General features: G+C 34.8%; 1 protein-coding gene across 2 annotated transcripts in view; it reads left to right on the plus strand.

Moving 5' to 3' along the window:
* LOC149558157 (kinetochore protein SPC25 homolog) overlaps window positions 1–13,741 on the plus strand; it is a 97,641-nt gene that overhangs the window by 22,982 nt on the left and 60,918 nt on the right. Inside the window, exons 4-7 of one of the 2 annotated variants that reach the window (XM_089832518.1) lie at window positions 11,996–12,109; window positions 12,228–12,323; window positions 12,445–12,567; window positions 13,365–13,681. In XM_089832518.1, coding sequence (XP_089688644.1) covers window positions 11,996–12,109; window positions 12,228–12,323; window positions 12,445–12,567; window positions 13,365–13,423 — 392 coding nt within the window. In that variant the 3' untranslated portion in view covers window positions 13,424–13,681. Of the gene's footprint in view, window positions 1–11,995; window positions 12,110–12,227; window positions 12,324–12,444; window positions 12,568–13,364; window positions 13,682–13,741 lie in introns of those variants that run through there. The other variant, XM_089832519.1, reaches the window with a different exon arrangement.

Below are 13,741 nucleotides of genomic sequence, written 5' to 3' on the forward strand. Positions count from 1 at the left end.
TTACTATACTTACCATAGATTAGTGACACCATTCAAATGCGAAGAACCCTATAATGGACGAAGTTGAGTTCATGGAGTTATTGAGTTTTTTTTTTTTATCGGAGGCAATATAGATAAATAAGCATATTAAGCTTGGCAATACTTCCTTCTGCAAGTTGTGAAAGTAATTAGCGAGTCATAGCTCTTACCTCGCACAAGGAAAGAAGGCAACGACGACATGACAGAGACGGAGATATCAAATCTCTAAACAACAATAACCTCTTAAGCTGGATGGGTGTCTTTATAACCAAAATTGTGATTAGATATCAAAACTCGCACATCATGATGAGACTCAACATTGGGTAGTTGAGTTGACATGGTTTCCCATAGGAAGAAACAATTGCAGTCCATTTTCCTAATTTGGAAAAATAGTCTTCCAGTTAATATAGAGGATTTGTGGGATAATATAGAGTTAAGTGGATTCACAATGAATTGAGGGTAATACGGTAACTAAGAACTAAGGCGACGCTTGACCGAATAAAAAAGAAAGTGATCATTAACTATGTTAACATAAATTATCAAGAAACTACAATATAATTTGTGTTTCATTAGTCATAGTTATAGTGAAGATTGAAGAATAGCTATTATGTTCTCGAGCGAACAGTGATTGATCATATAAGAGATCAATTAGAAAATGATGATTCTTTGTTGATGGTTTTACTTGATAATATAGTAGTTCTTGCCTCATAAAAGAAAGAGAGGGGGAACTCACATTGGGAAATGATGCTCGTAAGCAAGAGTGGTCAAGGAAGACTCTTTGCTCTCAAATCCTTATGAGGACTAGGCCAAATCCAATTGAAGGATCTATTGCTAAAGTGGATCAAGTATTGTCTGAAGGGCATTAAAGTATTATGCTTGAATAATGTTCATGAATCTTTTAATAATTCATGCCATAAACATTGGAATAATAAACCTTGTATGCTTCTATCTTTAATATTTACCTTTAGGATAGTTAGTTTGATGAACATTTTGAAATCTCTCTCCGGGGATGCTCTTGCAGGAAAATGAAGATTGATATCAGATTCAAAGGGAGTCTGACACTTCTTTAGAGGCAACCTTGGAAAGAGAGGGAGCAGATAGAGGATATGGTTCAATTAATTTTTGATGATCTCGGTCGTATTGATTCAAAGGGAGTAGACCATGTTGAGATGGATTCTCCAATGATCAAGAAACTATAACAATGAAAGGACTATTAATCATGAATGTTATTTCATGACTAGTTTGGGCACTATCTACATCATGAGGAAGTGACGATTTGGTGAATGTCATGCAACTTGATGTTTGGAAGGCCATTACTTAGAATACTTGGTGAATATTATGTGACTTGATGTTCAGGAGGCCATTACTCAGAGTACTTGGTGAATATCATGCATCTTGATGTTCATGAGGTCATTACTCTTGATATCATGAGATGATATCTAATGGTGAATATCTTCTAATCAAGGATATTCTTAAACATGCCATTCTTGATATTGCATTGAGATAAGATAGAGGATATGGTTCAGTTAATTTTTGATGATCTTGGTTGTATTGATTCAGAGGGAGTAGACCATGTCAAGATGGATTCTCCAATGATCAAGGAACTGTAACAATCAAAGGACTATGAATCATGAATGCTATTTCATGACTATTTTGGGCACTATCTACATCATGAGGAAGTGATGATTTGGTGAATGTCATGCAACTTGATGTTTAGAAGGCCATTACTTAGAGTACTTGGTGAATATTATGCGACTTGCTGTTTAGGAGGCCATTACTCAGAGTACTTGGTGAATATCATGGATCTTGACATTCATGAGGCCATTACTCTTGATATCATGAGATGATATCTAAGGTAAGATCATATTCTTTGTTTATCCTCCCTAGCGAAGAGGGAGTGTTGATGTTTTGTAGCTTCAGTCAGATAAATTCTATATTGAAGATATATATATATATATATATATATATATATATATATATATATTATTAAGGAAATCATTTGTAGCTGTTAAGGGTTGAAACCCGATTAGAGATTGAGCATGGAGAGGCACCTTTCACGAGGCATACACATGAATGGGCATGTCTCCACCTTGTGGAGACATGTTTGCTCATGGATATGTTTATTCATATCCTTTATACTGCAGATTCAATCTCAAGTAAAGACATCAAAATCAATATATGTTCTGCCCTTTGGAGTTAGGTGACTACAATTATCAGATTCAGAATTACAAATCAATATTCAGTATTTATCAGTATTGAATTGTCATTTTATACACATTTGCAGCGATTCTACTTCTTCAAGAATTTATCATTATATGCCTTGGGGTAACTGTTTCAGCATTCTGATTTTCGTCATTTCTTTCATTAGCTCCAGTCTGATTTTCATTTACCAGTTGAGCACTACTTGCTCCGACATTCCCTTGTGGTGCTGTTTTAGTTTTCACAGGTTCATATTATATAAGCTCACTGTATCCTTCTGATTTCTTCGTGCTGTCCTCTTCATTCTTCTATGAAAGTTCATCAATTCTTACATTTACACTTTCAATTATCTTGGTTGTCTTTTTATTTAAGCATTTGTAAGCCTTACTTTTAGTAGAGTAACCAATAAATATTCCTTCATCACTTTTACTGTCAAACTTGCCATTTTTTTCATCTTTCTTGATATAGCATTACTACCAAATACTTTGAAATAACTAACGTTAGGTGTTCGTCGATACTAGAGTTCACATGGTGTCTTGTTTGTTCCTTTCTTGAGTTGTACCTGGTTCAGTTTGTACACAACAGTATTTACTGCCTTTCTTCAGAATTTTTGTGCCACTCCTTTTTGATTCAGTAACGTTCTGGTACATTCCACGATAGATCTTTTCCTTCTTTTTGTGATTCTAGTCTGCTGTGTTGTTCTCGGTACAGTCAACTGCCTTTTGATTCCATGTTCATCACAATATTCATTGAATTCTTGTGAAGTAAATTCACCTCCTCTATCAGATTCTAGACATTTCAGTGTTTTACCTATTTCCTTTTCAACTCTTGCATTATATATCTTAAACATATGAAAAGTATCTGATTTAACTTTTAGAAACATCGCAAGCATCTTTCTTGAGTAGTCATCAACAAAAAGGTATGAAATACTTATCACCATGATAACTTTCAATACCTATTGGCCCACATAAAGCTGTGTACTAAATCTAGAATGTTTTCAGTAGAATAAACCTTACTGGGAAAGCTTGAGCTAGTCATCTTTCCCAACTGACATTCCTTGCATGTTTCATTATTCGGTTTAGCCAAAATCTGCATTCCTTTAGCTCTTTTCTTTTTACTAACTTTACCAGATTATCAAAATTTACATGATGGGGCCTTTGTGTCATAACCAGCATTCTTCTATTTTTAACAATCACACAATGTCCAAAAGAAGTATTCAGCTTGAAAATATTACCTTTTGTCTGTTCATGGGTAGCAATCAGTTCGAGAGATCTTTCTGATATCTTGCATTTTCCATTACTGAACTCAAATCTAAAACCTTTATTGTTTAATTGAGATACACTCAACATACATGAAAGATCCCTGATGGATGCCCTTGCTGATCTGCTGTAGTTTTTAAATTAATAAACTATATTTTCCTGTGATTTCTTTGATGGTCTTTGAGAATAGACAGAAGTTGCAGAAGGTTTTGTTTTTGTTTTGTGTTTTTTGATAGTTTTCACAATAGTAATGAATAATGAACAATAAACATGAGAGGAGACTGAAAATAAATAAGAGCATAGAGCCAAATCAGAATTGCTATAAATCATACCAGGCAGATTTTTGATTTATAAAGCCAAATAATAAATCCAATGCAGTTCCAAGGAGCTTACGTCCAACAATGATGCCAAACTGCTGCAAATGGCGGCCCTAAGACTACAAGGAATCTCGTCCCAGCTGAAAGAATCAATCTGCAACGCTGAAACCATAAATCTGCAACTTGAATCCACAATAAAGAATGGCGTACTCTATCCCTGATAGCAACGCACACTGTCTGAAGAATCCAATGCCAATAACTGCTGAGGGCTACGTCCTAGCTAATCCAAAACTTGGGGTTTGCGTCCCAGATGAAGAATTGCTCTCTCAGAGCCAATTCACAAAAACAAGTTTTTCAATATGCAAAAGATAATAAGAAATTAGGTCTCCATCTCCTTATATCCCCTTCCAACCGTAAATCGAACCCTAAAGGGAAATTACACTTTGCCCTTTAAATAAAATATAGTAAAATAACATTTTCCCAATTAAAGTCGTCCATGCTATAGGGAAAACATTACTTTATTAAAATTCCATAGCTGAAGGCACCAAAAAGTCTACAGATAGTAAAAATCATGTATAATAATTCGAGACCTTTCCAACGAGCTATAACACATAGGTGTGCTTGATCAACTGAAGCCAAAATCCCCTTATTACTCCAAAATGGTTATATTATTAACCTTATTTTAATTTATTTAATCACCAACTTAAGAAATATTTAAATATATTAAAATATTTTTCAAATAGCCCCAAAAGGCCCAAAATGACCAATCAAACATGAATCTGACCTTGTCCCCTGTCTGTGACTGATGCCGGACAAGATGTGTCAACTGGTAGTCCATCCCTAAAATCTAGGGATGCTCCTAAAAAGTAGGAGACAGCCCCAATCAACCAAAATTGAGTCCCAATGACTCCCCTGCTGTGTGCACCTCTGAGAGAATTGTCACTGAACTGGGAGTTCCTCCTAAAAAATAGGAATGCCTCCTAAAAAATAGGAGATGCACTCTAAGTTTCCAAAACGTTTGCCGAGGTCTCCAAATGCCTCCTAGACCACTCCTAGTCAATCTCTACAAATTAGGAATCCCTCCTAAATTGTAGGAAATTGTTGTCTACTGCTCCAAACTACTTGGGAAGCTCATGCATGACTCTCAAAGTCCTTGGGTTGGTTCCCTCTACGCTCTACTGGCCTATGGGAACCAGATAATAGACCAACCCTGCTAGAAATGTTGTCACTAAGGAAGGGCAGAAATTGGGGACATGACAATACAACTTCAAAAACAGATAATAGACCAACCCTGCTAGAAATGTTGTCACTAAGGAAGGGCAGAAATTGGGGACATGACAATACAACTTCAAAAACACTGTTATCGGTAAGAGCAATAGAACCTTTACCTTTGATTACACAGGGAGAACCATTTCCAAATCTCACCGAGCCTCCATCACAATCTTCCATAGTAATGACCTTGTCCTTATCTCCTCTCATATGATGTGTGCATCCACTGTCAAATGATCCGGTCATTGCTATTGTTCATGCTTGAAATTAAAGCTCATTCTTCACTATCTTCTGCATTGTCGGTAGAGGGATCTTCTTTTACAACAACAAATACCATCTCCTCATCATTGTCATTTCCATCAGAATTGTAGTCATCCTCTTCTTCATCCTCAACTATGTAGCACATTTTCTTGCTCCTTTCTTCGAAGTTCGTGAATTTCTTGAACTTGTCCTTCTTTTCTTATTCATTATCCTTTTAGGTTTTATCAGGACACCTATGTTCAAAGTGACCTATTTGTCTGCAATTCCAACAAGCAACAAGGCCCTTTCCTTTGTATCTTCCTTTTCCTTTAGGAAACCTCTTAGCTATTAAAGCTCCAAGTTCCTCCAATTCGTTTTCTTTAGCAACCAAGCAATCATAGTCATTTGAACTATAAGCAATAGACTTTCTCTTACATCCCAATTTTTGCCCTAAATTTTTTAAACTGATTATAGCCATTGAACCAAATAAAATTTCATGTTCATGTGAAATCGAGTTAGTTCATTATAGCCGTTGTTATATGATTTTAGTTATAGCCGTTATTTATTTTTCATGTTCATGTGAAATTGAATCAGTTAATTATAGCCGTTGCATCAATCTGATTATCAAATGAAACTAAGACAGTTAAATCTCGTCGTGTTCATGTGAAATGGAATTAGTTAATTTTAGCCGTTGTACATTTATGATGAATTAGTTAGTATTTATAATGAAATTTCTTAACGATTTTATCTAACAAATTATGAATCATGAATTGATGTTTTGGCAAGAATGTTGTTTTAAAGGTTGCAGGATGAAGACTAGAGAGAGAGGGAAAGCATTATGAAACGAAGTCATTGGAAGCGGATGGTCATAAAATTTAGTCATCGAGAATAACAGGTTTGACCTGAAAATTGCCCTGGCAAGGTTATTAGGACTTGACAATAAATTTCTTGGTGGAACTGCATGAGCTAAAAGTAAAAACAATATAAATATTAAAAATGAACAAAGTTCTTACCTTTATTAAATTTATCAAATAATAATATCACTTAATATTATTTTACTCTTTCGATTAAGATCATAGATAAATAAATACAAAGTGGCACCATTACATTAGAATTATTAATCCAATAATGCCACCTTGCAAATACGTATTTATAACCTTAACCAAGAAAATAAGATAATATAAAATAATATTAAATAATAAACTCTTCATCAACTTCCTTTCATTTTATTTTTCCTCCTTTTCGTTTTTTTCAAACTGATTGAATTAAAGAATTCAAATATGAATCTTGTAACAGCAAGAAGCCGTAAGGTTGATTTTAACTTAATATATTTGATAGCCTTGTCGTGTATCGGCATTCACAGACATCCGACTCTTCTTTATTCCACAACTTCTCTTAATATTTCCTTAGCTCTGTGATGTTGCCTTTAGCACTTGGGTTATACATTTTTGCATTCAAATACAACTGCATTCTCGTGGAAATCTGAAGGAGGCGTTTTGATTCCAGTGAAAACAAATTCATCTACAGAGCAGTGTCACGTAAGGAGATGCCTTATTTCTTTCTTGAAAACTTGTCTATCTGAGTCGGCTTTTGAGTTTAATTCCAAGTTCTTCCACGTAGTATTTAAACATGCCGTCTTCCATATGCTTTGAATATACGTAATCATCTTTAAGTCTATATTCATGTCCACTTCATAAAATGTTAGGTGTTAATAGAAAAAGCCGACTGTGATTATAATATTGGTCTAATATATTTCTCAAGAGTAATCGACTGCCACAGTTTTGTCTTCTTTTATAAGATTATTCCATCATAATACTCGAAGATGTTAAACTTTGCAAATTTCTTGAATGATTTTCTTTTGATAACTATGTTTAACAATATGGAACAATGTCCAAATTTGAGATGAGTAACAAATCCAAGTACCAAGGAAATTCACAGGTTGTAGAGCCAGAATCTTGTGAATAGGTACATGTTATATTAGTAAAAGATAATGGTTCAGGCACCAAGGAGACAACGGCTTGATGGCTTGATAATGGTGAGGAGGTGTAGATGAACCTGTTAAAAAAAAAAAACAAGAATGAAAATCAGTAACCATTACTTTACAAATAAAATCTAAAGCATTTAGCTCATGCAATTCCACTTTTGAAATTAGTTGTGAAGCTGAGTGATGGAGATCGGGTTATAAACCCACATATTGAAATCCTTGGCCAGGGTGGTAATAGGCAGACTTGCCACAACAAATTGATCGTGTTGTTGTCCAGATACTTCAGTTATTCTTTCGAATAGCTGTTGGGACCTCAACCCACCTGATTTTTCCAATGGCTGGATCAATGAACGTCCCAAGCCCAACCTTGGGGTAGGGAGGGCCGTTCTATTAAATTAGAACCTGTGGGGATAAGTAAAAAGGTCCGCGGCTGGTTAAGCCTATGTTAATGCTTCTTCTCTCACCAAAGCCAGAGCGTGGACAACCAATTAAGAAAGTCTCACGAATAAATTTGTATGTTCTTTTTATTCTGTAAATTTAGTATTTTCCTTCAAGCTTTAAGAATCATTTATTGTAAAGTTTGATATTTTCTTTAAATTAGTTAGATGATCATACGCATTTAAATCTACATTTCGTTTCAGTAACTATAATTAGTTTAGTATTTACTTTCAGCTGATTATGTAAATTATTAGCTAATGAAAGCCTTGATAGAATTAAAAGCAATGTAGACTTAGTTTCAGTTTCTAAATCGTTATTGAATTCTATGTCATGTGAATATGAAATACAATGTAGTTAGTTTAATGTTGAAGTTAGTTAGAAGAAAACCGGTCGTTACACTTTCCTTTCCGAGATAAGCTAATATTCAAGGAAGCTTGACAGTTTCAACAACAGGTTGACTATTGTCATAATTACCCAACTCAAATGCAATTAACTTACCAATTGATGAATCTAAGGTGACCTTATCAGAATTTATTGACCTTAACTCTTGAATAGCATAAACTCTAATTGCACACCTCCATGCAACGGTTTTGAGAACGACAACAATTTCTCTCTAGCTCCTCTGATAACAACAATTTTGTTTATCCTTGTTTTGTATTGAGCAATATTTTCACCTTCTTACATCTTCATCTCATCATATTTTCCTTTGAGAATGTAAACTTTGGCCTTAAATACATGTTCATCACCTTCATGCACTTTCAACGGTTTATCCCACATGTCCTTAGCACTATTCAAGCCTTTGATATCAACATATTTAGAATTGTTCAAAGCACTTGCAATTTCTAGCATTATTGAGTTATGAACAAATGCTTGCCTTCTGTCATCTACAGTAGGGGTTCCAATATATGGTACATATTTTGTAGTCAGATATCCAATAGCTATGTTTGAAAGTCCTGATAGGTGTAGAATCTTCCTTTCTCCACCACGATAACAAACTTTTTCTTTTTTCTTAAGCAGAATCACTTCAATCACAAACCTTAAACCTAAATTCAACGATCCAGATTACCCATAACAAATCTAACCATCCATATTATCTTTCTCTTTGACCTCGTCGGCCTTACATTTGATCTTTACTTTGAAATTCTTTCCAACTCCATAAGCTGTTTTGACCTTGTAGGAACTTCTTGAAGAATCTTCCTTAAACGTATTACCTCGATCTTTGTGTCATCACCTCTTTCCTTAAATTACTCCTCAGCCTTCGAGATGTACAATACAAATCACCATTTCCAATACTAATTCAAACTTTACAATCACGCCACGAATCTTTGCTAACTGTTCCTCATATGCCGATAAGCCTTCACTATGTTCCTATTTACCTATCATTCCTTTGTACCGATAAGTTTTCACTTTCCAGTTTACCAATAAGACCTTTCTTTATGTATCCATCATTCAATTTATCTGTTCAACTTTTCATGTTTGAATTGCTTCCAATGGATCAAATCACCTTTACCTGTACTCATTATAGAGTGCTCTTCTAACCATATCTTCTCAACATCTTCATGAATCGTATCCAACAATGAAATCAACTAATTCCTTTACAGATTTGACAAACCATTTAAATCATTCAACTGTTCATCATTGACTGTCTCAGCTATTACCTAGTTTGGTTCCTGTCTTCATAACTTACTCAAATCACTGCACAAATGGGTGCTATCATAGACTTAGAATCCATACTCATCACTTAACATTTTTGTATGATAGCAACATTTGAATTATTATGTAGCTTACTCTTTCTTCTTATTAATTAATGGTAACAAGTCAAAACACTTAGTCAAATAGCTTGACATTAATGACAACAATATAACTGATTACCGTGTTATCAAATCATGTTCCAATCTGTACCAAATCATCATCAACATTATTCCAACCAACTCCATCTTCCAATCAGCATCATTTATCAGCTATGCCAACAAGTTGTGGTTGTGCATAGTTCTTTGCATCTCATTGATCATGACATGCTTATGTACAAGGAGAGTCTAGAATCTTAAAGGGATGTAGAGCTATAAGACCCAACATGGGTTGATGGTAATGCTACACATACAAGGCTGGTTAACATTGTTTTGGAGGAACTTCAGCATGTGGAGTCCAACATGTTCTAGTAATGGGGAATTTGGGAATGATTAGAGGCATCACTTTAAACCTTTTTGTCTTTTTGAACATGGTATATGTAATTTTCAATATAATATAAATTCCAAAATTGTCATTTTTCAATATAATATAAATTCCAAAATTGTCATTTTCAGGGTTACTGTTAAGTTCTCAAAGCAATCATTGCCAAAGTTACCATGCCAAAGTTTCAAATATAATTCTTATACTTATTGCCTATACGTTTATTTATAGCTAGTTTTAAAGAACTATATGTATAATTGTGCCGATTGCCCACTGCCCTTGCCCCGCACTGTCCCCTAAACTTAGGTCTTAGGTCCTCCATACCCTCGTTAGGAAACTTTGTGGAACTATGCATACATGTCATCTTCCTGGAATGTTTTTTGTCTTCTCAATAGTATGATAGTGAGAAAAAGAAAAGGGATAGAAAAATCAAAATCATAGTAATGTTTACAAATGCTCAGAGTTAGTGAATGGCATGTGGAAAACACTCTACAATAATACAGTGCTAGGTTCACAAGGAACCCAAGTATTGAAAAGACTAATACTAAAACATTTAGTTTTCTAAAATAGCTATAAAGTAAATTCAAAGGCAACAGAAAACACTATATTAAAAATAACGTGTGTTTGTTACTAGTTGAGTAGCCAAAGCATTCCATTCAACAGTGAAAAATGTTTCAATAATTCAGAAACATTTCTAACAGGGACTATATAACTTGTTTCGTTAAATAGGATAGGAAATCATAAGTAATGAAGGAACAAGTAGTTAAAAAAAAAGAAGTTTGTCTTTTTCTTTTGCTTGTTTATGAGGGCACACATATTTTGAAATAAGAAATCACATGGTTGGCAGAGAGAATTGGTTTTAGACATTGGAAGAAGATAAAGAATTTCAGAAAATGTCATGCATATAGTGGGATGCATGACTACAGGGACAGATAATTCCCAGGAAGGTCACTAAGTGGATAGCAAAATGAAATATGCAATGTTCACAGAGTAATTCAGATTTTTGTCCAAGTCAGAGAACTGGCTTATCAAAGACTGATGGTAAAATTTTAGAAAGAATGGATCATCATGGATTAGGAGGGAGGTGGATTGCATGAAATGATATTGTACAAATAAGATGGAGTATGACAGATGTAAATTAGAAATTCATATAGCTCTAGCTGGAAAAGTGTTCGTGATGAGAACTGATTTCAAGAACTCTGCTAATATAAGTAGTAAATATGGTTGGAACTATACAGGTTGGTCTACTAATGTACAGGGCAGTGATAAGAGACACAGATGGTACACTAAAGCAGTGAAGGGATATTAGACGCTTGTTGTGGTTGAGGTGTGATAAGTAGTGAAGACAACTACAGTATGAATCATGACTGAGGATGCTAGACTAATCTAATGTCAATTTTTTTTTTTTGGCTTGAAAGACATATATTCTGAACTGAACAAACGAAACTCTAAATAAAATCTTTTTTCCTGTCTGTTATAGACTTATAAATGTAATCTCTGGACTGAACAAGCAAAATTCCAATCAATCTTTGTGTGCTGTCTGTTATGCTGGACAAAGTAATCTTTTTAATGTGAATGCCGTAATTCTTTAAATGGTCTAAAAAAACCTTAACCCTACAGAAGCATCTCATAGTGTAGTACACAGAAGAGGAACAAATTATCATGAAGAGGTATCTGTGATAACACAGGGGAAGAAAATCTACAGGCACTGAAATAGTTAATGCCCAGGGGCAAGACTCAATCTCAATGGATTTAACACACCTTCTGCCCAAAACTTCTGCACAAAACCAGGCCTTTAAAAATGATAGGGACTGAGATTTGACAAAGTCAACTCTCTAAAAGTCATGGAGACTGAATTTAAAGGTAAGCTTTTGATAGTCATGGAGGCTGATGTTCATCCTTGCTAGTTTCATCAAGCTCATTAAGTATATGACTAAAGGTAAGGGCTTCCAATTCATAGTGAGTGTTAAGTGGCACCATTAAGAATGTAATATTTGAGTTTTAAAGAAATTGGTTATGTCTGGGATTTTGTGTTTAGTCTTTTGGTTATGTGGGCTTCTAAGCACATTCTGAACCACATTCTTCTTTCTTGACTGAAAAAGCATTGACAATGCTAGAGGAAAGCAATCAGCCTGATATGAGATTCAAGAGAGGGCATCAAGAAGCTGTCACATGGTACAATAGAGCACTTGGATTTCGTATTGAATGTGGACATGGTAACAGCCTTAAACCTGATGTTATAATGGGTCTTTATTTATCAGTAACTTTTCATTTTAAGCATTTTCACATCAGAAGGATATCAATCATGTACTATTTTTTTACCTGTTCTTTTAGGCATCAAATTCATTTTTGTCAATGTTGATCAAGTAAGTCCAGCTCGTGAATTTTCATTTAGCATCCGTCATTGCCGAAGGAATGACTCCTATACCTGTATGTTCAGTTTAATTGTAGAGGATTTTTATTTCTTAGTTACTAAATGCTTTTAATCTTCTTTTTCCTGCTTAGTATCTGTGAATTTCAATGACACAGTAACACCTGGCTGTATTTGCAGTATTAGACTGTGATCCCAGCTTTGAAGGTTCCAGGGAATTGCTTGATGAGTTGAATCGGACTAATGATCTGTTCAAGTTCGTAAGGGTTATGAGGAAAAAGTTTCAAGGACTTTCCTTGAAGGGTATGTTGCTTTGGCTATCACTTAAGAGTTTGCTTTATTTTTTAATACATTTTATCATAATGTTAATTAGAATGGTTGTTTTTCCCTGGCAAAGAGTCCAAACAGGTGGCTTAAAACATTGAAACTTACAAATATTGAAAAACAGATAGGCCATGCTTTACAGAAATAGTCAAAGATAGTAAGATATATTTGAGGACTCCACTGTGCTTTATTTGTGTGTCCCTACTGTGGCTCTGCACTGTGTCCGTCAGCTGTAAGAATTCTTGCTTTTATTGATGCCTGAAGCCCTACCCTAGATTTTTGGTGCTACCTGCAAACAACTCAAGATCTAGAGGCCTTTAATTGAGATCTTTTCTTTTTGTCTTTTGTAAGGATTTCAGGCTGCTCAAATCAAAGCTTAGTCATTTTAGCCTGTTTTGATAATGAATTTGTGGGGTCTGCCTACCACAGATGATGACATTGTGTATTTGAAATATGTCAATTCTTTCAGCAGTGAAACTACTAAGAAGCTTATTGTGCTAGTAGAGATTAGATGGCTAGTCTCAGTGCCATCATCCTTCCACATGCTCTCTTGCTCCATGCTTACAATCTGAAGGAGGGCATGAAATTCTTCTTGAGTGAAGTTTCTGATGCTAAATAAAACTTAACGCATAGATTCTTTGTTTTACTTTTTGCTATGTTCTTCAAGTCATGATTTCTTGCTAGGAAATGAAAAGATTTTATTTTAGACTGCTGCAATTGGGTAAAGGACCCCCTATTAACTGTAGCGTGCCTGATAAACTTTTAAATGTGACTAGTGATGCTGGTGCAACACATCATCTGGTACCACGTAGGCTGGGGGGAGACTGGAGCTTGAGACCTTACGCTTTATCTTAGGATGCTCTTGCCAATTGGGCTAGGTGCCACCTTTAGGAAAATAAAAGATTATTATGTTAAAAAAGTTGAAGATTTTTCTCAAATGCCTCATGGTATTATAGTGAAATAATGCTGTAATTGCAAACCTTACACAAAACTAAGAGTGAGCATGGCATCAAGGTTAAAACAAGATTTAAAGTCTTTCAAGGGCTCAGTACTAGCAACCATATCAGTAATAATGATCTTCCAGTTAATTTTATCATCGTTCTTGGCTTAGGTAATAACAGAATCTGAAATGAATTCCTAGATTATTTTATCA

Source organism: Cupressus sempervirens, chromosome 5 (genome assembly GCF_028749045.1).
Source record: "Cupressus sempervirens isolate cs-2001-9-10 chromosome 5, ASM2874904v1, whole genome shotgun sequence".
Classification (NCBI taxonomy): Eukaryota; Viridiplantae; Streptophyta; class Pinopsida; order Cupressales; family Cupressaceae; genus Cupressus; species Cupressus sempervirens.